The 26,588-nt window shown below is 43.2% G+C and overlaps 1 protein-coding gene and 1 long non-coding RNA gene across 5 annotated transcripts in view; one reads left to right on the forward strand and one right to left on the reverse strand.

The window, feature by feature from the left end:
* Positions 1-23,046, reverse strand: part of RIPOR2 (RHO family interacting cell polarization regulator 2) — a 216,588-nt gene extending 193,542 nt beyond the window's left edge. For 2 of the 4 annotated variants that reach the window (XM_070584175.1, XM_070584180.1), the window contains exon 1: positions 22,513-23,046. In XM_070584175.1, the coding sequence (XP_070440276.1) occupies positions 22,513-22,588 (76 nt within the window). In that variant the 5' untranslated portion in view covers positions 22,589-23,046. The remainder of the gene's footprint in view (positions 1-22,512) is intronic. The other 2 variants (XM_070584177.1, XM_070584183.1) reach the window with 2 other exon arrangements.
* On the forward strand, positions 22,449-26,476 carry LOC139077280 (uncharacterized). Its single transcript, XR_011529653.1, has 2 exons — positions 22,449-22,578; positions 26,249-26,476. It is a non-coding gene; the product is annotated as an uncharacterized lncRNA (long non-coding RNA).
* The last annotated feature ends 112 nt before the right edge of the window (positions 26,477-26,588 follow it).

The following is a 26,588-nucleotide window of genomic DNA, read 5'->3' on the forward strand; positions in this document are numbered from 1 at the left end:
TGCACACAGGACAGTGCTCACTTCGCAGGTGTTTACTGATGATAGAAGAGAGGCAAAGAGGAAGAATAAGGGAGGGAAAAAGAGGGCGACTACATGGAAAAAGGCATGGGTGGAGGAGTGAGCTCTGAGTGTTAAAGCGGTGCCACCTGATAAGAGGGATCATGTGAGGGAATTATAAGAGAAAGGTTGTGGTAAATGTGGCAAGACTGTGGAGGGTCCCAACATTTAGCTGAAGAGTTTGTCTATAGCATGAGTTGGTAAGGGACCAGATAGAAATCTATACCATTACTATGTGAAATAGCCCTAAACTCCTTATTCTTTGAATTAAATAATTGGTTTATAATGAAAGTTGGTGGCAAGGGGACCTAAATAGTAGACATTTTAAAAAAAATGTTCTGTAACTATATAGAAATAAACTCATAAATTTGATGAGATTAGATCAATTTCTTTTTTCTTTTTTCTGTATAATTTAAATGGAGTAAAACTCACCCTTTTTAGTGTACTGTTCTGAGTTTTGACAAATGCATACTAGAGTGTAACCCCCATCACAATCACGATGTAGAAGAGTTCTCTTACACACAAAAAAGTTCCCTCAGATCTCTTTGTAGTCAACCTCTCTATCCAGCCCTTGGCAACCAATGATCAATTTTCTGTCCTTATGGTTTTGCCTTTCCCAGAATGTCATGTAAGTTAATCATATAGTATGCAGCCTTTCGAGTCTGACTTCTTTCACTTAGCATAATGCATTTGAGAATAATCCATGTGGTTGCATGTATCAGGAGTTCATGCCTTTTCATTTCTGAGTAGCACCTCCTTGCATAGATGCACCACCATTTGTTTAGTCATCCACAATTGAAGGCAATATATTTCTTTTTTATATAACACATATAACTAATATTGTACCTTTGATCAGCCAAAACAAGATTTCTAAGGTTTAGAGATCTATTTACTAATTGTCAAAGACAGTTGGAGACAGGAAAAAGAGAAAATCCAAGTACAGTATAAATTAATTTTAGAAATGTGAATGTCACTATCCAGTAGACTCACTTTCAGAGCAGTCCGAGAAAGAGAATGGTTGAAATTTTCCACTTCTGAGTCCTGGAGTAGCCTGGCCCCACACTGACAACTGAGCCTCAGAGAGAGAGGACAGCCCTCGCCTTTGCTCCCCCAAGAGGATCCTATAGAGCTGCCTCCCCCGCTGCGTGACCCCACAGAGCCAAAGCAGCTCTGGACTTAGCTAAGGCTAATGCTGTTTATAGATCCTGCCACTGCTTTGCCTTCATTATCTCTTTCTGTTTATATTGTAATCCATTGATATTTTTCCAACCCCAATGTCCTTTGGAGACCTAGAAAGCTATTTTTCTTTTTTTTGTTTTAGTCACTAATTTGAAAAATGAAGTTGCCATCTTTTCAGGCCTACAACATTCTTGGAGGCCAAATTCGTGATTCTGGGTTGATATCATTAGGTGAGTAATTAGACATGTGTGATCATGCTCAGTTAGCCTCCAACTAGTCACAGAAAATGGAGGGAAGAAGAGCCAAGAATGAAAGAAAAGGAGGGGGAAAGGAGCAGGAGGAGAGAGAGGGAGGATAGAGGTGCCACGCAGAGGGGTCTCTCTATCTGTGTAGCTGTAATGGGAAGCCCTCTCTGCCTCATGTGCTCTCCCGTCCACAAGTCCTGGTGTTTATGAGGTGGTAGGTGTTCTAACAATTTGATCTAAGATACAGTCAAAGGGGAAAAAAGGAAATTTAAAAGCTTCTACTTATTCATTTCTCCAGAGTTCTTCTAGATAAAGAAATTCAAATAAGTGCCAGCAGGGTTTAAATTTTCTGCTACTTGAAGATAATACGTTGGATTTCTACAGAAACTACCTATTGGACAACAGTGCTCTGGAAGGCCAGAACTGGGGGAACACTGGGTATCATGACAATGACACTTTTTTAGGGTTAGGAATGTAAAGCAATGGGGGCTTTAAAAAATGGTAAGAAAGTTTATCCTGTTTGATGTGGACTAAGGCTGCCCTAACCCTCAACTCAGGGCAGCAGCAGGAGCTCTGACTGCCCATGGGTCCTGTCCCCATGCAGCAGCTCTGACTGCCAATGGGTCCTGTCCCCATGCTATTCCACACTATTCTCTAAATAAAAGAGCACTACTGCCAGACCTTGAGAGTCCAAGAAATCTTTCTTTCGACTCCTCGGCTCACTGACCCAGCATCATTTCTGGTGGCCCATACGGGGAACTTGCTTCATCGGATTGTGAGCTCGAGTTCTGGTAAGCGCCCTTTTCTTCCTTGTGCCTTCCTCTTTTTTGAGGATGGATCTAAATTCACTTCTCCATCGGGAACTTTCTTGGATGGCTGTATGAATCCACGTTTGCTGCCCATGGCTACTCTATGGGGCAAATCGTGGCATTCAGCTTGAAGAGAATCAGTACCTTAAGCCTCAGGGTGATGTAGAATGAATTAATCCATTCCTTCCTGACTCTATCTCTAATATATAAATTTTACGTGGGCACAGGTCAGCCACTTAAGTCATTAGGACGGTCGCCAATCTCCAAAACTCCCGTGGAAGGTTTCTTTTCCTAAGGCTGGATTGGGATCCCTCCCTCTGGCACCTGACCACGCTCTGAACTGAGGGAAAGTCCCAATCGGGACTCCAGTTCAAGGGAAATACCAAACCCTAACCTTTGGTTGAGTATGGGAACCCCTTCTTGGGAGAATGGCTCCAGGCTGCAATTGGGTAGAATGTCCCCCAGACTGGTGGAAAATTCCTCACTGTTTTTCTCTATCTTTTTATCCTGAGGACCATTCACCAGGCAACTATTACTGCCAGGCATAATAGGGAAGATGTTCAAGGGATGCCCCCATCATCCCTTGCTACAGGAACCCCATTGGGGAGATTTTCAAGGTAATGGCTCCTTTCCTCTCTGGGACCATTCACCAGGCACCTGTTACTGCCAGGCATAACAAGGAAGGTATACAAGGGATGCAATGCTGGGGGATGCCCCCATCACCCCTTGCTATAGGAACCTCACAGTAGGAACGATGGGTAGGACGCTGCCCTAGGTTCAGGGGGGATTTTCAAGGTAATGGACCTGTTTCTTTCATCTTTCTTAGAGTTACCATGGCCATTTTCATCTCCTTTTGAGCTTTGCAACCGGGAAACAAAGAAATCTTTCAAGAGTCAAAGCCTCCACCCCTGGGAGCCCCAACTTTGGGTTTCCGGGCCTGATCACCCTAGCGACCCCAAGTGGAGTGCCCTCCCTTGACGGTTGACTCATTGAGTATTTTAGTCACCTACTGAGTTGGCTATGAGGGTAGGAGACCTGTGATTTATTCTGTGAACTGTCGTGCTAGGGTAGTGTGCCCCAGCACGGAAACTGTTGTGTGACTCTTATCTTGATAACCCTCTGGAAGAGGCCATGAGGGTGAGGTCTGATCTCTTCTTTTCCTTTCTTTGTCTGTTTCATTCATCATCTCCTCTGTTGTCACCAAGTCGAGGTTAAGCTCAGGCTGGACCTGACCAGAACCTGGACCTTCTGTAAAATCAAAAAACTTGAAAACCTTTTGCCAGGGACTTAACTCTCAACCCTGGCACTGGGAGCCCTGGCCTCCAGCCAGTTCCAGGCCTTTGCTTCCTGCTTCCCTGGCTCCCCTTGTGCTGGCTTAGGGACAAAGTGTCTCGGTTCAGTAGGACTTGATTAAATCTTGTAACTAGGTTGACACCTGGAATCAGGCTCTGCACCCTTCTCCAGTCCACTGTCAGTCGGACACCGGCTTTACTGCCATGGGGAACGCCATAAGCATCCCCGGAGACTCACCACTCGGGTGCATTCTAACTAATTAGAAACACTTTCAATTGGATGGATTATGCTCCAGAAACTCCAGCTGGGAGAAAACTTGAGGGGTTTGTCTGTGCCTTTATGATGCAGCAGGACAGGTAGATCAACCTAGAATGTCATTCAAGTTACAGTCCAGTTTCTGGGAAATCAAGAGCAACTGTCCTTAGGAAATCCTTGCAAGACTGGAAATACTGCTCTAGAGGCAGTTCAGATTCTGCCCAGTTCCTTTATCTCAAAAAGGATTATCATCTCCCCTCTCCAGGAACTACTACCTAGCCCATCACTAATTCCTAAGACTGAAGAAAAAAAAAAAAATGGAAGGGAAAGGAGAAACAGCCATAAGCGTGCCCTTGCCAAAAAATCTAGCATCTTGAGTGTCTTCTCCACAAATATTGGTAAAAAAAACAATAGCTGTGAAGTCTCTGTGTCCGTGTGTCTATATGTATGTTATATGTGTGATATTTTACCTCCGGATGGTATGGCCAAAATTAAGAGCTTGGTTTAACTGGCTTAGCATAAGCGCTTACATAAATTCTAAATGTAGTAGAAATTAACCCAGTGTCTTTCAAGTTAACGTGATGTGAATTAACCTGTGGTAAATGAAAGCTTGTTTAAGTTTGTTGGTTTGATTGAAAATAGTCTTGTTGTCAGAGTTGTTGGTATTTGCATATGATGCAGGCATGCAGCCTGGGTTTCCTAGTCAAATAAGTTCATGTTTTCTCTTAGAAATTTGTCAGCAAAATGGGATAGCAAAACTGGGATAGATGGCCCAGAGTACATTGGTTAGCCCCTAATGACACTCAGTGGCTATGTGGCTCCAACTTATGGCCTTGGCTACCACCTGGATGGATTGGACGATGCACCCTAGGCTTCGTCTGGATGCAAGGTAGAACTACATTTACTATATCTCCTCCTGTTAAGCTACCCAACCTGCTTTAATTGATGACCAGTTTTGTCTAATGTCTCATGAGGTTCAGAGGTAATCTGAACATAATTGTTGGAAACAATTTAAACAGTTAAAAGTGGATGCAATAACTGTTTTATGGTCTGTATACTTGGGAAAAAAAAAACAGCTTCCAAATTCTTTTTGATAACAACCTTGAGTTTTGCCAAGTTAAGTTAAATGATAAAAATCTGAGTATCTGGGTTATTTTTGGATTGGATAGAACACAAACATTATTGCTAAACATATCTAAGTTATCTACTTTGGCTTCTTATTGCAGAGGGGCTAAAAGTCTTTGGGTCTGTTACTGTAAAGCAGCATATTTCTAGAAATTATGAAGTGTTTAGAATGCTGATATAAAAGACAATTCACAATTGCTTACTTTTTTAGTGTTTACTAATGTCTGTTAAGGGTTAAAAGTTCTAATTAACATATATAATTAAAGCTACTGGAAATTAATAAAGAAAACAGCTCTGTATTCAAGGAAAATTAAAATGTATGTTTTCAGTAAAGAGGGTATAAAGAATGGAAGTATTTTTGTTTGATGGGTTAAGAAAGATAAATTTGTCCTAAAGTACTAGAAAGGAAAAAAGAAAGACTTTGGGACAAATTCTGAAGGTAAAAAGAAAGTTGTAGAAGGTTTGTGAAGGAGAAATTCTGAAAGGAGTTTTATTCCTGGTCAAGTAGACTAACATTAAAGTAAATCCAATTAAGTAAATGAGTTTTAATGTTAAAAATAAGCTGGTGCAGAAATTAAAATTTGGTTTTCTCTCAAAGGATAATTTTCTTGAACTTTTGGCCTGCTCTAACTCTAGCTAAAAGACACAAAATCTGTGTTTTGTTAAAACAATTTCCTATAATCAGAAAGAAAGAGGTCTCTTCTAAAGTTTTTTGACTGTGTTGTTTGCTCATGACTGTCTCTGTTGTCACTTTGAATGGATACCTGAGCATTGTCTGACAGTGAGCATTGTTTCCTATTTGAACAAGCATTTTAAAAACTTTTGATATTTTTGACAAGCTTCTCCCTCAAAAATATTCAAATGCTGAATGAAGGCTTTCTTTTGACCTGGTAGAAGGAAGAAAAATTTCTCTGAGGATTTTCAGAGGGCCCCTGAGACTTCTCAAAGAAATTCGCTCTCTCTTCCTATAAGGAGGAAAATACTAGACTAATTAGGTTTGTTTGGTCTATTAAACTACATGGGATGCATTGTCAAATAAGCGATGATAAACTTTCTTAGGTGGTATTATGTGGGTGAATGTTATTAATATAGGTGTCTTAAAATTATATAACATTCCTAAAATTATGACTGGTTATCAGTCATAATTCTAGTTATTATCTAGAAGTGTTGTATGTCACAGAAGTAGCCAAGTTTCTTTGTCAATTGCCCTTTCTAGTCTTTTTGTCCATTTACAGATAGTTGCTGCTTTACTCTGATGCTTTTTGCTTTTGCAAATATGTTTCGTCTTCAGAGAAATTCCTGGAAAGGATTCTAACACAATTCCAAGCTACAGGTTTCTGATAAACTTTCAGATTGTAAAACTGAACTGGGTAAGAAATTATAGAATTCTAACAGAGAAACTGAGCTCATAGATCTGCTCACAGAAGATCAAGCTCAAGAATTGATTATACAGGACTGTGTGAACTGATGAGGATGATTATAATTTTTTATGACTTCTGTTTGAAATATTGTTGAGTTTTGATTTGTTTTGTTTTCTCATATTTAAGGAAATCTTTTTCTCTTTTCTCTTCTGCTAACTATGATTTACAGCAATTTAGTGAAATATACCTTTATGAGCAAAACTGAAACATTTATCTTTTTCTCCCTACCTGATCCCTCCAGAATTTGGAAACTCTTTGTGAGTATGGTTATTTCGTGGCAGTATAGCTGTTTGCATAAGTTCACTAAGAATTTTGTCTCCTTATAATAGGACACATTGATTATATTACCAAGGCTTTGACTGGAATGTCATATTTGAGAGAAACATACAGGCTTGGATATGACAAGACAGCTTTTCAGGAACAAAGATTGGACTTTCTGGAAATAAAGCCACTTGGAAATATGGGTCTGGTACCTTGTTTACAGAGATTCTGGCAATCTTACCCGGTAAGTAAGGAAGCTTGCTTATCTGGCAGGTGCAAGGAATCTCAGAATATTTTGGGGGACCTCGAGAAGAGAGAAATCCACCCAAATCTGTAGATACTGCAGGCAAAATATGACGGCAAGTCCTTGGCTTGGCTTTTCTGGCCTCAAGAGGCCTTCACAATTCAATCTGAGCTTCCTCATAAAAAAATTCCAGCAAAGCAGATTTAAAAGAGCCTTTATAATCAGTTACTATTCTTGCTGCACTTATGTAAATAATTGGACCAAGTTGTATTGAAACTACACTTTATTTGCAAACCAGTTAATCTTAATTTGGCTATCTTTTGTAAAAATGATGGTGATTTTAGAGAGAAAAAATTATGTTTCAGTAGAAGCTATAGTAGGCATTCATGGATATTAGATTCTAGCTCTTTTCTTCCACCAGATTCATCTATTACTAATTATAATGTCTCCTTGTGGCCATCCGTCTCCAATACCTGGGAGTTCCCTGGCCACAATCAAACCTTTTACTTCAATAATACTGTCCAAATACTAACTAGATTTGCCTTATCACAGGTGGATCATAAACAACAAGTTCCAAAGGTAAAGTCCCCAACTTATCGATACACACAGGATGGACTATATCAAATTTGGGACGAATATATTTGGCTCTCTCCTACTAGAGGTCAATTCAGTCAAAAGGCCACTCTATGTTGGGAACAAACCAATCACACCTGTGATACATGGCCTAATAGCACCCGACCTATGGGAAAAATTCCCCGTCATATGTGTTCTCATATCATAAGCTTAAAAAATACTGATTGGTTTGGGACTGACTGGGATAGACGACCAAGCACACGTTGGTTAGCCCCTAATGGCACTCAGTGGTTATGTGGCTCCAACTTATGGCCTTGGCTACCACCTGGATGGATTGGACGATGCACCCTAGGCTTCGTCTGGATGCAAGGTAGAACTACATTTACTATATCTCCTCCTGCTAAGCTACCCAACCTGCAACAGCACTGGACCCGCTCTGCCTTCCACTGGTATGACCATCTTTCCTCAATTTCCCTTCCCCAATTAGGAATCGAAAGTGTCATCTTGCACATGGAAGTCCTAAACAAATTTACCGTGAAGGCATTAAATGATACACAACATAGCCTTTCGCTGCTCGATTTAGCAGTATCCTAAATGCGTAAGGCAGTCCTCCAAAACCAAATGGCACTGGATGTCTTGACAGCAGCACAGAGGGGCACTTGTGCCATTATAAAAACTGAATGTTGTGTCTATATTCCTGACTACCATCAAAATATCTCTGGCTTCCTATCTGATATGAGCCACCAAATTAAGTCCATGTCTGACCCTGCCCTATCTCTAACTGACTGGTTGAACTCCTGGTCAGGACCAGGTTTCTGGACTACTATCAAAACCTTATTCATTGGGTTAATCATACTGCTTGTATTTTTTATTATAATTTGTTGTCTGTTTCGTTGTTTGTCTTCCGCATGTCAATAAAGTTTCACCTCCTGGACGACCTCTTGTCAAATGATTCACTCGTCTCCAGAGGATCTGTACACCTTGTCAGCCTTGGACTCCACGGGTGAAGCCTTCCTGTCCACTGAACCTCCTACCTATACCCATGGCCCACATTTAGGGACAGCTCTACGACCTTGTACAGCTGGAATTAGTTACAGAAGACTGACCATCGTCCATATCCCCAAAAGATTTTGGGCCCAAATGGGTTAAGGGGGGGTTTATGATGTGGATTAAGGCTGCCCCAGTTAGAGAAGCCCAAGGTGACCTGGCCTACATGCCAAACTGTATGACCTGGTGGATTTTTATGGTATGAATAAGGGTTGCCCCAGGGAGAGAAGCCCAGGGCATCCTCACCTGTATGCCGATCTATATGGCCAGATTCGTATCTAAAGTTATATGACCGCACAAGAACCAGACCCCATCTGCACTGAAATCATTTAATGACTTTTTACATCATCTTTTCTTTTTCCAGTAAAAATAAGTCATGTACCCATGCCTTATAAAATTAGCCCTAACCCTCAACTCAGGGCAGCAGCAGGAGCTCTGACTGCCCATGGGTCCTGTCCCCATGCTATTCCACACTATTCTCTAAATAAAAGAGCACTACTGCCAGACCTTGAGAGTCCAAGAAATCTTTCTTGTGACTCCTCGGCTCACCGACCCCGCATCACTGTCCACCCTTGCGAACCCCCCAGCAATAGTTGTGCCTTAAAAGAAGGGAAAAAGCAAAAGATTTTTTGAATTTAAACTGCATTTCTGAGGACAGAAAATTTTTTAAGAACTCTTTTCGGAATATAATTAATTAAAATAAAAATTGGTTGCCAGAATTGAGAAGACCATACAAATTTAACTAAAGAAAATACACACATGGTTTTCAAAAGATATTTTCTGTGATGTGGTGAATACAAATATCCAACACGGCGATGGAGATTGTTTTTGGACTTCAAGGAGCAACCATTCACCTAGTCCCTCTAGTGAGTAACTGTTCAAGAGTAAGAAGTTGAATTTTCTAGAGGTCAAAAATCAGAGCCGTAGGACACTGAATTATAGGTTGAACGGAAGAACTGTGATGCATTGACGAGCTTCCTTATGATTCTAAGTGATGTTTTGTTTGTGCTTTAAGACATGGTACTTTGAAACCAAATTGTAAGTGTATTCAGGAACAAGAGAAACTGAAGAAATTGCATGGGATTCAAAGTTAAAGAGGTTGTTGGTTTTTCTGAGTCACAGGTGAGTCATTTTTGAAAGCTCTGGGTTCGGAAAGACAGTCTTATAAATGAGTTCTACTTACAGGTAAAACTAAAGGGGAACAAAAACCACTAAATGCCACAAAAAAGGTCTTTTATTTCTCGGTGCTGACTAATCAGGGCTATTGTGTGCAGAGAGAGGGAAATTGCTTCCATTTGTTGTATTGGATGTTAGTGGGCTTTTATTAGGTCTTTAAATAGGTATGCATTTTGTCACACGTATAAAGGAGAGCCAAGTCTCATTGTCTGAGGTTTCACTCATTCAGATTTATGATAATTAACATAAAGATAAGCTAGAGCAGTACCTTTCCTTAGCAGATAAAAAATAAAGGTGTGAAGGGCAGATTGACAAGATTAACCTTCTAAAACACTTTGGAAGGTCAGTATGTAAACAATGGAGACATTACTTATAAATTCTTGTTTCTCTTTGAAAACAAGAAGCCGGAGAATTTCTAGAAGGCAGTACTTTCATCACTCTATTTTGAGTTGCTGTACATTTTTATTTTCTTTTTCTGCACATTTTTAAAAGTGAAAAAAATGAACGTATACTTTTTAAGAAATCATTTGTATGAATCTAGACTATGAATTCTCCTGAGATTTCTTTGAATTGGTGACTGTTCATGGTGTAACAAAGATTATATTGGTCTTAAATACAAGACCATGACAATTTTAAAGAGACTAAACAGGAAAATCGTGAGAACTGGGGCAGGAATTCCCTCCAAAAGGACACTGGCAGGAGATAAGACGCTAAAGGCTGGGAGGAAAGAAATAACAAGAGTGTTGTCCAGAGGAGGCTGAGGGCAAACGGAGGCAAGTCTGTCCCCACCCCTCAGCCCCTAAGCCATTCCGTGGCTGCTGAGCTGTGGGTCAGGGTCTGTTTGCTGACATCTGGGGTTCCATGAGTCCTGACGCAGCAAGGCCAAAAGGAACCACTCAGGCAAATGGCACTTTTTGGATCTGCAATTCACTTATAAGAAATTGTTCAATTTTTCAAATATTAAAACAAAAAAGAAAGCGTAAGCGCATTAAGAACTTCCTGATAAATTATATTTTTAAAATAATAAGTTTTAAAGGTAGAATCTAATCTGCTCGACTAAAAACAGAGATATCTGTATGGTTCTGCCTAATTTTTTTTTTTTTAAGATTTTATCTTTTCCTTTTTTCTCCCCAAAGTCCCCCAGTACATAGTTGTATGTTCTTTGTTGTTGTTCCTTCTAGTTGTGGCATGTGGGACGCTGCCCCAGCGTGGCCCGATGAGCGGTGCCATGTCCGCGCCCAGGACTGGAACCAATGAAACACTGGGCCGCCTGCAGCGGAGCGGACGAACTTAACCACTCGGCCACGGGGCCAGCCCCTGTTTCTGCCTAGTTGACAAAATATTTTCACATGCACTATCTTACGTAAGGCTCCTTGACTGTTGCGAGAAGGAGATTCCATTGGCCCAGTTTTGTGGATGAGCCTAGAGAATTTAGATGAAGTACACAAGATCACAGAATTGATCAGTGGTGGAGCCTGCTGGGTTCGGAAGGGAGGAGCTCGATGGTCAAGTACAAACTCATCCCCAAGGTCAGAAGGGACAGTCTGTGAACACCACCTCTTCGGGAGAGTCAGCGTCCCAGCTTTAAATATTGACGTGCTGTGCATGGTTTCTGTTTCTCTATGCTCCTTGGCAGAAGGGAAAGTAGTCATTGTCCCAGCTGTGCCAGTAAACGGGTCACCAGCCTGGCGGTGGCCAAGTTACAAATGGCGAATTAGGAGCCGGGCCCCTTTTGGCTTTGGAGGGAGCATGGGAACGGCCTTGAACTGAGTTTGCGCGGGAGGAAAGCGGCGCCCTAGGTGTGGGTCGCCACATCCTGGTGCGATCTGAGCTTTTGCCCTGCCCTATTCTGTACCTTAACTCAGCCTCTACGGCCATGGGAGGGAAACACAGTGGTCAGAAGCCACCACCAGGATGGGAAACCAACTGAACAAGTGGGAAGAGGCAAGTTCTATGGGTCAGGGGATCATCGAACTAGGCTGGAACCCTAGATGCAGCAGGAGGTGGAGCCACGTGGCTTGCTCTTGGTTATGGAGGAGAGAGGAGGAACTGTCTGCCGCAACTTGGCTGGTTGCCCAAGATCAGCACCACCTCTGAGCCCAAGGGTGCTGGGTGCTCAGGTTTCTTTCTGAGTGGGCCTCGCCACCCTTGTTTAGCATAGAAAAGAATTCAGGGACTCAGACTAGATATTCCACAAAGATTTTGACATTTGGTTAGTGTTTTCCTTGAGTGTATTTCTCAGATACGTGAACATTTAGCACAGCGTGGAAAGACACTGTTCCCAGTAGACACCAAATATCTCTTTTACTGCTGTCAGACAATGCCTGCCTTGGAGTCCACCTTTAGGAGACTCCCAGAGCTGTGTGCATTTCAACTGGGCCCTGGCCTTAAGATCTGGGGAAGCATGGTAAAATGGATTTTCTGAATAGACAACTCAGGAGCCTGGGAAAACTTCTAGATTGGGAGTCAGTTGATTTGAGATGGAGTCCTGATGATTCCAGTTCTAGCAGTGAAATCTGCTCTGGACTTGTAGAGAAGTGACCTTGAATCTTGGCTCTGTTCTGCCACTTAGCTGGTGTGACCTTTAGCAAGTCCTTTAACTTCTCTGAGCTTCAAAGTCTCCGCCTGCAGAAAGGATACAATGACCATCCTCATAGGTTGGACTAAGGATGAAGTGAAAACCCACCTGATGAAGCAGCTGGCACAGTGCCCAGCACAAGTTTTGTCCCCAATAAATGATAGATGTTTCCTCTTAGTCCTTTCCTCTCTGAGTCTCAGTTTCCACACAAGTAAAAAGAGGATAATAATATAGATCCTTTAATTTCACAGCATAGTTGTGAATCTCCAGTGAGACAACATGTGTAAAGTCACCTGTACCCATAACAATGTTAGATTTGAATCATTTTTATCAAGTTGACACATTAGGACCCATCATCTGGGTCACGCCAGTGTCAGGAAGCTATGGAGACGAGTGGGTTTGATTTGATGTGGGAAGAGGTAAGGCAGGGCCCTGAGAATTGGGCATGTCTAGGACTGAGAGAGACACCATTTATGAATACAACTGGAGGTGGCAGAGTACTGGAAGAAGTTACTCTCAAAGAAGTGATAAAAGAAGGTACGCCCAAGAAACCGAGAAGAAACTTCTGGCCTGGGCCAAGAAGAATGTTTGTGTATTGACCGTGCCAAGAGGGTAAAGAGGTCTGACTGATGTCTAACAGATGACCAGGGGCAAGACCAAGAAATGTGTCCCATGGCCTTGGCCGGGCCCCTCAGGACCCCCCACCTCACCGTCTCAGATGATACAGAAATGGAGACCACGTTAGGAGTGAGGGGGAAGAAAAAAACAGGCAGTCTCACCTGAAGATTATGTTTCTCATCTTAAAAACCAAATAACTTCATTTTAACTATGGAGGAAACAGAGGGAAATTGATTTTTTGTCCTTTGGGGGAATTATAACAATGTCTGGGCTACTCAGTTAAAAGCTGAATCAAAAGCATAAAGCTAAACTACATGATTTCCTTAAGAAACGAAAACATTCTTTCACTCATTTCCTTCGTGTGAAGGACGTTACTGTTTTCGATAGAAAACACAGAATTTTAACTCGAGTTAGGGAAGGAAAATGGAGAGGGAGAACCGGGCAGCCAGAAAGCTCTTCAACCCCAGCTGCACTCCTGGGTCCTCTGTGACTGTGTCAGCTTGTCAGGGCCAGCACAGCCTCTACTAGAGAACAGCTCTTCCCTCTCTCCCGTCCTGGTTCTTCTGCAACCCCTCCTCTTGGCTCTTCTGCATCAGCCTGGCTCTAGGTCTCACACTGAGGAAAGCAATCCTGTCTTGTGTACGGGTTCTGCAATCATAGACGGTGTCAAAGAAAAAAATGTAGGGTTGACAATGGGTCTGATACATTCCGAACCACAATCATTTACTGCTGATTGAATGAAGCATCCCTGAGCAGTTGCCACTGATGTTTCCAGGGGACAGATGAGGTGTAGTGGGACTTCAGAAAGGTTCACGGTCCCTGATTTGCCTAGAGCTTCTCCTGAGAGGGGAACAGAGCCATGAAGACCACTGAGACCTCGGGGGTTGTCCACTCTGATGATCGCTATTTACCCCTGCTTTTTGGTGATTAGAGCTCTTACCACCTGCAAATCATTATATCTTATAAAAATACATCTAATAATGGATCTAATAATGGGATGTTCCTCTGCGATGAAGAGGAACACACATGCATGCAACGACATGGATAAGCCTCAAATGTATTATGATAAGTGAAAGAAGTCAGACTCAAAAGGCTACAGACTATATGATTCCATTTATAAGATACTCTGGAAAAGGCAAGGCTATAAGAACAGAAAACAGATCATTGGTTGACAAGGCTGGGGCGAGGGGTTGACTACAAAGGGGTAAGTGGGAATGTTTGGGGTGGTGGAATTTCTGTGTCTTGATTATTGTGGTAGTTACATGGCCATGGGCCTTTGTCAAGATTCATGTGACTCTACATTAAAAAGTAAAAGTACTCACTATAAAAAAGTACTGTATGTAAATTATAGCTCAATAAACGTCACTAAAAAAATTTATTTTAAAGAACCATTAACAAAGATTGAATGACATATATGTTCAAGTGTTTAGAGTGAAGTGTATGAATGTCTATAACTTGCTTTGAAAGCATTATCTGGCAGCATTGGGTTTGCAGGGCACGGACCTACACACCACTCTTCAAGTCATGCTGTGGTGGCATCCCACCTATAAAATAGAGGAAGAGTGGCACAGATGTTAGCTCAGGGACAGTCTTCCTCAAGCAAAAAAGAGGAAGAGTGGCAACAGATGTTAGCTCAGAGCCAATCTTCCTCACCAAAAAAAAAGCATTAAAAGATAAGATTTATTGATGGATTGATAGAAGCATGGCTATATGGATGGATATGAGATAAAGCAATTATACTGAAATATGAGGGGTGGAATCTAGGTGGTAGCTATGTAGACGGTCCCTCTATAATTCTTTCAACTTCTCCTGTATGTGAAAATCATTACTAATGAAATCTTGGAAAACATTAAAAAAATATGTCTAACACATTTCCTTCATCATCTATACCACTCAGAGGGGAGCTTGCAGGCCTACAATATTGCTTTCCTATTCTCTGACAGGCTCAAAAGAGCATCCTTTCTCTCCCTTCAAAACCATCCTGACAGAAGTAAAGCTTCCTCTTGGTCCAGAGGAGGAAAATCTCTTAAGGTTCTTTGCAGGCTCATCTACATGTATTTACTGTCCTGCCTTTAGCACAGTATTAGCAAGCAAATCTCCTATGGCTTTTTGTCACTTGCTTGGAAATTGAAGGATTGGATTAATTTGACTCTATTCATAACAAATCCTCAGGGAACAAAGCTTTGGGCAGCAGCAATTCGAAGAGTTAGCAAATATCTGGGACTCTGTTTTTCTTCATCTTGCTTGGTTCTTCTTTCTGCAGGATCAAGGCTTAGATACCTCTTTCCATTCCTTTCTACGACAGAGATAACTCCCGAGCCACCCATTCCTAAGCACAAGAACATCTCTGGTGCCTTGGAAACCAGGCACCTATGGAGACCAACCTGCCTTAGGGTAGGGAATGGTCTTGTTTCTAAATCACCCTTCATTTTGGTGGGAGACGAAAAGATTTACCCTTCAAGGAGTGTGTGTGAGATAGTTTTCTGAAAATAGATACACAAACCCTCTTCTGAACACCCTGAACTTTTAAACACTCCACATTACCATCTGGGGACAGAGAGGCTGGCGCGGCATGCCTGAGAGTCAGAGACATCCAGGCTACAGGAATAATTAAGTGGACGTTTCAGTTCCCATCCAATACAATTCATTTTTACACTTATAATTTTTTTTGTATATTGAAGTGAATCAGATTAGATACATTTAAACTGCCCAGACTCTGCAAGCCTTCATTTGGATTTGGCTGTATGGATCCCATCTAAAGATATTTATGATTATGGAAAGGTATTCAAGTTATGTTGTTAAGTGAAACAAGCAAGTTTCAGAGCAGATCTTATGAAAATAACATATTCAGTATATTTGAGAAAAAGGAATGGGAGCACGATGCTGTATAGCGGAGGGACTCAGAATTTTAGATGGCTTTCCTTCTCTCTGTTATATGTATCTGTATTGTTTGATTTTTACCCAGCAAGGACATAACAGCTTGGTATCAGACCAAAACAAAACAAAGACATTTATTTTTTAGCACTACTGCCCAAGCTCCCCGTCTTCACAATTGGGGTGTGTGTGTGTATACATATTCTTATGCTGCTAAACAATTTCTTGGCTCTTGATATTTCATGGGAAGAACTGGTGCTCACATAGCGGGTTGTATTTAGGGCTAACATATTTCAAGATCGTTTCCGTGCCCGAAGACCCTTCTTCCCCCCAAATTAATACACAAGCTTAATGCTACTGAGGAAATTTGTTATTTTGGTAATTTTCTGCTTCCAATCAGAGACCAAATAGTTATTCCAGTGATTAACTTTTGGGTTTTTTAGATCCATCTACAACCTACCAACCTGAGAATACAAGGCTTCGGCACCCATCAGCAGGCTCGGAGTTCTCTAATCCCTCTGCTGTTTTCATGCTTTTTAATTTGGGTTAGTCGTATTTGTATTTGTTTCTTCTTCTCCTTCCCTTTTCCCTCCACGCCCTCTCTTTTGTCTGTCTTTGGCTGGAGACAGCTAAAATATCTGTCCAGATCAATGTACATACAAAGAGAGCACTTTCTCAACCAGCAGAACCCCCTTGAATTATTCAGAGTATCTCCCTGTCTCGGGTTTCCCATCCTTTTTTTCCTTGACAGGACAAGCTGGAATGGGGCATGGGGCAGTGGCCCTCCCAGACGCAATCACTCAGGCAAGGAGGAGGAGGGTGAGGCCTCGACAGAAGCAATTACTCTTCTGGGTGACGAGAAAATAGGTCACGCCATGTTTGTAGGTATATAGGTAATTCTTACGCCAGAATGAATACTAACTTCCCTAAAACAAAATACAGTGGCAAGCTCTGTAATTGAAAGAACTGCTGGTAAACAAGGTGTGGAACTGGGGAGAAACGCAGGCCCCGGGGGGCTGCCTGCCTGCTGTCTGCACGGAAGCTGTTAATGGGCAACTTTTAGCAGGTGGCTAGACTGGAGCCTAGGAAAATATGTGACCCGTGGATTACAGAGAATGTTCTAAAAGGCTTTTTTTGTTTTTTCATACTTGGGGTGACCTCCTTGCTTACCTCCTCCCAAATCTTTAAGCTTACAACTTTAAAAGGAACAGAAACCCAGAGAGGAATTCGCCCGGTATAAGATGGAACAGAGAAACCCAGCCTGAGGCAGCGACTGCAACACAAGGAATGTGACATTTGGGAGCAATTCTGATGACGTCGGGACAACAGCAAGATACCAAGGCAGTGAGATGGGAAAGGCAGCTACAGGACTTCTGTTCTGGTCTGGGCCATTATGGGTGTCTGTATCCATGTTTAAAAGCTCAATCTGCAGCCATATGGCTTCTCCAAGCCAGTGCAAAATCCCAGAGGGGAGGAGCCCTAGGGAGAAACACGAGTCGTCCAGGCCCAACAACGCGGCTGCGGACCCTTGCCAGATAACAGTGAGCCAGAGCAGAAAGCCGATAGTAAGCCGGGCTGCTCTGTAAGCTGATGCTGGGTCCCTCGGCAAGCAGGGCCATCTGCAGAGTGGCTGGCCCTGCGCAGATGGAGGCTGCTGGGAAAGGCTCCCTGCATAGGTCCCTCTGGCTCCCTGGGGCCTGCCCAGCACGGGCCCTTGGCCTCAGCTTCATCTGGAGACACAAAGGTTTCTAGAAGAGACTCCAAGACCTTTCTATGAACCAGGGTGCCCTCCAAAGTCACATGGGGTAAGGAATAACTGGCTGTCTTCTTACCTCCTTGTGTAGAACTGTCAGTCCAGGACAGCCTCAGACGGGAGAGCCCCCGTTCGAAATCACACCCACACTCTCAACCACGGTCCAGGGACAGGTCTGTGGAACTCAGACAGCTGCCTACAGGTCCCCTTCTCGCCCCGTCACAGTTAAGAGTCCCACCACCGTGAGTCAGGAGAACGGCCAAAGCAGCAGCGGAAGACAACAAGGTCACATTAACACTGGGAAGGAAGTCACCATTAGTTATCTTTGAGACAGCAGCATTCCCTAATCTCAAACAAGTATCGGAGAGAACTTGCTTCCATTCCTTTGAGGGTGTCATCCTGAGGCCTTCTCCATCACAGCTCAACCTAGACAAGGAGTTCAACCTTTTAAGGAGGTGAAGCGAGAAGTTCCACTTGGGCTATGTCATCTGGATGCATTTACTTATACTGAAAACAGCCTGGGGGTCCATGGCGAGGGGAACACTCACCCCAGCTTCCCAGAAGAACAGGAGCTCCCTGACCCTCCATGGGCCACAGTGGGTTTTCCCTGGCATGGCTGGGCTGCCTCCTGCCTGGTATGGTACAAGCCAGCGGCTATGGGGTGGGGTGGGCTGATGTTAGAGGCTGCTGAAGAGGGGGCTCCCTTCTCCACCATGGCATTTCCCCCCCAGCCCAAAAATGTGATGGTGGTCATGGTAGCCCCTTTATATTTTCCCAAATGTCACCATATCACTTCTGGTGTCTCAGATCCCAGTAGTTACCACTGCCACACGCCAGGAACTGTGCTAGGTGCTTGACATATTTTGTGTCTTTTAATCTCTCCAATAACACTGTGAAGTTGGTATCATCATAATAACCATTTTACGGTTAAGGAAGCAGACATTCAGGGAGCCAGAGTGAAATTGCCCACAGGCCAATAGCTAGGAAGTTGTAGAAGTAGGATTTGAAGGCAAATCTCCCTGCTATCAAAGCTTAAACACTTTCCAGTCCTTTCCTTTAACCTCCCTAAACTGTGGCCGACCAGAGGAAAAAAGGGTCAAGGGAGCCTTCTTATTTTTGCCCCCTGTTCCCCTGCCCCAGCACTGCCATGCCCCACCTTGACACCACTGTCATCATTCAGGAAGTCCAGGTGCCCTCTGAGCTATTGTCTGTCTATACCCCTCTTTACATAAGGAGGTCTTAGGGAAGCAGCTTGATACAGTTTCCAGGGTATCAGATGAGCCCCTCCTCAAAATCTCTGCCCATTATCACATATTTGGGTCTTTCTCTGATGCCCTCTTTTAAAATGCGGATGTCCCTAAGAAGGGTAACACATTACAGCTCTCATACCTTGGTTCCATCATTTTTCCACCCCACACTACTATAGACTGTAAATAATGTAAATATCTCACTACAGACTCTGAGAGTAAAACAAAGAAGTGAGGGGAACCACGGGAAGACGGACTTTGGGAGTCATTTCTTTAATATAATTTGATTGAGTTCAAACCTTTAGTGAGGTTGGTAGGTGCGATGCATTTTGCTAAGGGTTATAGGCATACAAAGCACATTCAGAATTGATTTCTACTTGGAGAGATCTGAATATGGACTCTGTATTAAGTAATATTGGGGATTGTTGTTAACTTAATTAGGCAGTTATCTAGAAAAAGGTCCTTACTTTTTAGAGATGCTCTTACTAAAATATTTAGGGTTTAGATGTCATAACATCTGCAATTTATTTTAAAATACTTCAGCAGGAAAGTAGATGAAGCAAATAGGGCAAAATGTTAATAATTGTTAAATTTAGGTGATGGGCATATGGCATTTACTATACTATTTTCTCTACTTTTCTGTATGTTTGAACATTTTCATAATAAAAAGTAGAAAAGAAAAACAAAGCTTTCTAGTAGCTCAAAGTCCAGGTTTTGTTACAAGGATGACAATTGGGCCCTGTGGTAAGTAGCATTCTAAGGTGGCCCCATGAATCCTGCCCCGTGGTGTACATGCTGTGTATAAGTTCCTCATCTAGAGTGCCAGCGAGACTTGAGAATATGATGAGATTTTACTTCCATGATTAGGTTATGTTATATGGTGAAGATTAAGGATTTTGCAGATGTAATTAAGGTCCCTGATCAGTTGATTTGCAACTAATCAAAAGGAAGATTATCCTAGGTGGGCCAGACCTGATCAGGTGAGCCCTTTAAAGGAGAGATTACAAGCAGCAACAGACACTCTCCAGTTGGGCTTGAAGAAGTAATACTGCCATGTTGTAGAGAGGGCCAAGTGGCAGGGAACGATAGCTAGCCTTTAGTGGCTGAGAGCTTCAGTCCTACAACCACAAGTAACTGAATTCTGCCAACAACCATTAAACTTGGAAGAAGACCTTGAGTCTCAGAGGAGATCATAGTTCTGACTGACATCTCAACTGCAGCATTGAGAGACTCTGAGCAGCGGACCCAGCTAAATTCATACCCAGTCTCCTGATCCATGGAAACTGTGAAATAATAAATGCATGTTGTTTTAAGGCAATAAGCTTATGGTAATCTGTTATGAAGCAATAGAAAACATACAGGTTTCAACTGTTGAGGCAATTCTAATTGATCAGAAATAGTGGCCCTATAGTGAAAGGATTCTAAGACTGGGCCTCTTTGGGAGAGAAAGATATAGAGAGAGATGTGGTTGATTGGCAATGTCTGCATGGGCATGGAATCAGAGAGTGGTGACATGCGGACCTCCTATTGCCATTCAGGTGCCTTTGTATATTTGAGGAAAAAAGGGTTATGACTTATTTTTCTCAACGACACAATAACCCCAAGGGGCAACAATGCTTGAGTCTCTGAGTCAGAGGGGATGCTGACCTGTGAGAAAGGCCTCAGAGAAACAGGACAGAAAAAGTTATCAAAGACAGATTTTAGCAATTGCAAAACAATGTCTAGGGCTAGCCTTGCAGGCCGGTGTTTGCAGTGAGAAGTTCTCCATTGCTCCTTCCCTCTTCGGTGTCTTCACTCTTTCTCCCTTTCCACTGCCTCTAATTCTCTGCCTTCAAGCATGCACAGGTGTTCCATGAGTTGGAAAAACCAATCCAAAACAACGTTACTTGATCCAGCTGGTATTTCTAACTTACGCTGACTAATAACAGCGGGCTCTGGACCATCCAGGAGAAATGTCAGAATCCCCTCCTTCCTCGAAGACTTAGGCCAAAGAGGCCAGGACCAGCCTGCTGAATGTCAAGCCCAGATTAAACACGTATAAACACGTCATCATTTCATATTAAAACCATGCAGAAATCGCATCACAGTACCCAGATGTGAGTCTCATAATTTCAGTAAAATCACTATAATGAAGCAAAACTTCCCCCTAAGTCCTTGTTTTCAGAGGGTAGGCCGACCCCCCAGCAGAATGCAACCATGCAGATCATTCTCCATCCTGTCTCAGGGACACATCCCAGAACACAGGTGTGGTCCTAAATCTGTGGCACCAGCACTGTTTTCCTATAGACACAGAACGAGCTGTCACTGAAAACTGGAATCTGAACCCAAGGTAGGTTCAACTGAAAGAAGCTGAGGAATAAGAAGGTAAAGGCTTTGAGAAAATTACTAACGGCTTCTGCAATTATATTAAAGAAAGATTATGCCGAGTGCTATTCCTTGTATGTGGGGTGCCATTTGGAATCCGACCAGCCCAGGTTGGCCTCCCAAGCTAGTAGACCATGCCTCTGTTTGTTATTTATCTTCCTAAGCCACTCATTCATCTTACTTTAACTGTCTTCACCAGGGGCTTTTAACACATAAGAAAGACTCGCCAACATTTAACTAGGCTTAAACAACACCATGTAATGGGCCTCTAATGAGAACAACACCCAGCACTTAAGCCAGGGCTTAGTGGTCCACAGTTGTCACATTTCGCATCAGAACACACTATTGATTATTATAGTATTTAAAATTTAAAGAATTAACTGCCAATATTTAAACTTGAGAGTCTTCATTTAGAATTTAGCAGTTTTTTGCTTTTCTCGAAAAGTTGGGAAATCTGGCAACCTGTCAGATCCCTGTTCCTCACGAAAATCTGATGACATTGAATGGTGTCCTCCCATGGTGGGACAAGCACGTTCCCATTTACCACAGTCTCTACCATTCCCTATTGCCTCCTCAGACTGAGGCCAAATGTCAGTTGTAATTTATCATCATGGTTTCACCGTTGTCTTTCTCATGACAAAGATAAGAAGAAAGTGAGCTGTGCCTTGCTGCTGTGAAAACAGCCCTTTCACTCGTTGACCTCAGAAGCCTCGCCCCTCTAACTGAATTTGCTAACATTTGAGTTAAATAAACCTTTCCAGCAACAGACACACACCAATATGTTACTTATTGGTAGGTAATAGTCGTGGCGTATACTTGGAATGCTTTTTCTTTCTCAGATTACTTCAGCACTAAAATCTCTCTTTTGGTTAGAGTTCCCGTCAACTCAAGGGGAAACTTAGAATGAGTTTGATAATTTAAGAAACACATGATTGAGTCCTTTAAAGGAAATATGACTCACTGATTCTTGAGTTGCACCTAGTCTAGCTACACCGCGACACCTGTTTGATGCAAACAGTGCATTTGTCCCCGCTCTAATAAACAAAGGTTCCAATTCACACAATCCTTGACTGCTGTAAATATTTCTTTGTATTTTCCATCGAGACGGAGAAATAAAGAAATGAGGCCATCTCTTGCTTGCTACTTGAAACAAAGGTATTTAGTTACTGCTAATTAGGATAGAGCTGTAGGAAGGAAATAGGGAGAAAGAGGGAGGAGTGGATGAAAATTAAGAAACGTCCCTCGGAGGAGGGTGCCCAGGGCAGCTAAGGAGGGGTCGAAGGGGAGAAGCTAGGAGCGGATTTGCATGAGGGGCAGAAATGAGCTTGTAGGGGAAGGTGTGGAGAAGGAAGGCAGCAAGGAGAGGAGCGGGCTACACCCATGGGACACTCACGGTTGAGCTGCCGCCTCCGGATCCTGTCCCTCCATGGCCTGTTTCTGATCCAGTGTAATCTTGAAGGTAACACCATGGTCCCAAAGTGAGCGGTCTAAAACCTTCTCATGGCAGAGGAACAAAGAGTCTCGCAGCGATGCCGGAAGTCAAGCCCAGATGTATAAAAATTTTTTACAAAAACCCTCTTCCCTTTTTTGTATCCGAGGCTTCCGTTGACCTCTTTTATCTTGTAACTTGCCTTTTCTTTCCTTTTCTTCTCTTAACTCCCGACTGGCCCGAAGGCAGTGACGTCCTGGGCTGCCCAGGAACCTCTCCCAGCCTCCTGGGCCATGTTTTATGCATGAAGATGATGGGGCGGTAATTTATTCCAGTGGAGCCGATAACCGGGCTCCTGTGTCTGCCCCACGCCAGAGGAGCCGTACAATGGCTGGGGGAGGGCAGGTGGCTCTGTTGGCACAGAAGAACGGCCTGAAATGGGAATTACTCTCTGCAGGCAGGACTGAAGATCAGAGCTTGGCTGCCAGAACATGGGGCAGGGCTGCTGGAGCCCAAATCGGGGAAAGAGCCCTCTCATTTTAGGGCACATGATTTATTGACTACTGGGTCCCTAGCACCCAGGACAGTGCCTGGCACAGGGTAGGCAAACAATATATATTTGTTGAGTGAATGAATGCTTCGGTGATAACCAATATAAAGACTTCATGGCACCCATGAGTCCTTTACAGCAGTTAACCTGCTCAATTCACTGTCTTCAAATATGCTTATTTGAACCTCTTCACTCATCCCATTTTCCACACTTTTCTCTCTACTAAAGACCACACTCCCTCCTCACCCCCCAGTTTATGCTTTTTCTGTGAAGCTTTCCTGAACCCACATTGACGGGGCCGGCCCCCACACACCTGTGCCTCTCACAGTCCTCTGGCCCATGCCTGGATGGCCCTGATGGGTTAGAGCTTTGGTTTGTTTGCTGGTTTGTTTTCCTGTGTACGTCCAGATAGCGATATGCCTCTTGGTGGCAGGAACTGTGTATTCCTCTCCCTAAGCTACCGCGTCCGGTGGTTTGCCTGGGAAATTGGTGGTATCAAGAAGTGGCTGGGGCAGCTTTAGTCTGTGCCCCCCAGATTCCACCTACCCCTCTTCAAACCGCCCCAAGTAAACATACATTCTAACTAAAACATTGTATTGGCTATAAAGACGCAGCCTCAATACATGACTGCCAGGTGTGGCTCCCCTCCAAATAGACAGCAGTCTTGAAGTCCCCTTAGACATTCTAGAGCTGCCCTTGGGAGGGGAGGCTGTGTCTATGGACTGCTTACTTCATTCCAAGCTCTTCCCTATGCAATATGAGATTGCTCCAGACAGCAGCTATTGATCAAGGCCTTAGGAATACCCTTGCCATGAGTTCGGAGCTGGAAAAAGCAACACTCAAGTTATCAAATTTAGCCCAAGATAATCCATAAGCTTGCTGAAGGCAGAAACTCTGTCATCTATCTTTTCTGTCTCGCATGGTGCCACGCGCAGATGGACTAGGGGAAACCTGCTGAGAGATGGGAGTTGGGAGGGTCATAATTGCAACTAACCAGAGGTGTGCTTTTTTTTTTTTTTTTTTTTGGTGAGGAAGATTGGCTGGGAGCTAACATCTGTTGCCAATCTCCCTCTTTTTGCTTGAGGAAATTATCCCTGAGTAACATCTGTGGCAATCTTCTTCCTCCATTTTGTATGTGGGACACCACCACAGCATAGTTTGATGAACAGTGTGTAGGTCTGCGAACCCCAGGCTGCTGAAGCGGAGGGTGTGAACTTGATCACCACTCTACCAGCCAGCCCCCAGAGGTGTGTTTTAGGCACATCTCTTAGTCTCTGTGCTTTGTTTTCTTCACCTTAAAAAGGAAATAACCTACAGACCTCACAGGGCCATCAAGAAGAAATGAGATCAAGGTAAATAACTCTTTCGGGGTCGGTAGAGTATTAGATTGGTCCCCAGGAGCCCGGGCTCCTCCTCCAGCTAACACTATGCCTGGCGGTGAGGAGAGTACATTCCGGAGATAAAACGCCTGGGTGCAAACTCTTAGCAGCCTGCTTCGTAGCTTCGTGACTTTAACATCGCTGTACCTCATCTGTAAGATGGAGATAAGAGCCGCTGTCTTAGGGTCATGCTGACAGTTTCAGGAGTTAATACATGCAAAGGACTTAGCATTATGTTTAGCATAGAGGATTGCTCCCTCTTCTCAGCGGCTATTATTAACTAGCCATGCAATTTCACAAAAGTTGACAAATTCCTTAGGCCTCAGTTTTCTTATTTGCAAAATGAGGGGATCTGGGATACATTATATCAAGAGTGCTGGGTATAGCTTCCTGTTTCTGCTCTAACAAATTATCACAAATTTAGTGGCGTAAAACAACACAAATCTATTTTCTTACAGTTCTGGAGGTTGAAGTCCGAGATGGGTCTTACAGGGTTACAACCAGGATGCATTCCTTCTAGAGGTTCTACCATCTGTTCCTAGCCTTTTCCAGCTTCTAGAGGCTGCCCATATTCCTTGAATCTATTTATCTTTGTTACACCCTGGGCCTTTACACCAAATGTAGTGACTTGACAATTGTGGGTCATGTGGGGCTTTGCTGGTGTAGGCAATCCCTGGCGGACCCTGACCCCTCATGATATGCCTGCTCCCCAAGCTTCATTTTCTGAAGCAGGGGGAGGGTAGAGACCAAGATTAGGACAAAATCTACGCAAGACAGCCATTGAGAAGGTTTCATTGACTGTTGCAACTGGGCACAATTCCCTAGAATGACAAACACGACATGAGAAAAGCATGTATTTGAGAGACCTAGGAATGGATGTTCCAACAGTCTTGTTTCTTCTTGATCTCTACAGTCATTCATGGCAACACATTTCTGCTCCACATGGCACTTACCATAATCAAATCAGGTAGCCGACAATTAGGCAAATTAGAGACGAGGGGAAAGTCAGAGAGTGCAAGGCTGTGTGGCTACGCTTCTTCTGACACTCTCTGTCTCTGTTTGGCTCTCGAAAGTCTGTGCCCGCAATGAACTTAAACAGGGAGAATGTGGTACCAAATGAGGTCCTTTTTTTAGCAATGAATATCTGACCTTCTTTCTTCCTCATTAAGCCACATATTTCCTCAAGTCTCTACTGCATGAGTCACTGCTTTTCTGCTGTACATAATTTACGACAGCAGATGAGAGAACAGTACGCCAGAGGGGGCGGAAAGTACAGTCAGGTCTAAAAGGAGAGGCAGCTGAGAAGTTTGCATTTCCTATTCTCTTGTGAATTTAAATACAAATCTTGCCAGTTTACTCATTATAATCTTGGGGGAACGGTTGTGGGGGGGGTCAAGGAGGAGAAGCACAGGACTCGCCATCATCTTTGACTGTTGAACTTTCCAGTCAGATTGGCAACGTTGCAGACCCATGGCTCACACCATGTGGTTCCCTTTCCTGCCTCTTCCAGCCTTATCTTTTCTTTTATCAGGCACACACTCATAAATGCCTGGAATAAATCGCCTGTGGAGTGTTATTCTCCCAAGGAACATTTTCATTTGCGTTAAGTGCAGAATATCAATTTTTACTCTTCTTTGGGCTTATGTTGCTATTAAATTTTCATAAGGTACAGAATTTCATGGCAAAATGCAGAGACTCTGCTAGGATCGATGCGTTACCAAGAATATGGAAAAAAGCCTAATTATGTGATCCTTTCTCCATTTTTCCTCAGACTCATTTCCAATAAATGGAAGCTAGATGTTCGATTCAGGAGAAAGAGTGCCAGCATGTCTGCTTCTGCTTTAAAACTGTCCTGGGGAGAAACAGACCTTCAATTTCTCCGCGGAGGATGGAAACCGCTGAGCCAAGGCACACTGTGCTGCTTTTAAAGAAAGCCACTCAGGAAGACTTGGTATTATTTTAAAATAAAAGCTTATCAAACAGCAGGAGGAAAACAACAGCACAGCCTCTGACTTATTTCTCTCCTGTCACAAACACACACAAAGAGGACATCAGGACTCAGTTTATTCTTTGGAAACTAAAATGGGATTGGAATCCAGATTCTAGTTCTG

This window comes from Equus przewalskii, chromosome 19 (assembly GCF_037783145.1).
Source record: "Equus przewalskii isolate Varuska chromosome 19, EquPr2, whole genome shotgun sequence".
In the NCBI taxonomy this organism is placed as follows: Eukaryota; Metazoa; Chordata; class Mammalia; order Perissodactyla; family Equidae; genus Equus; species Equus przewalskii.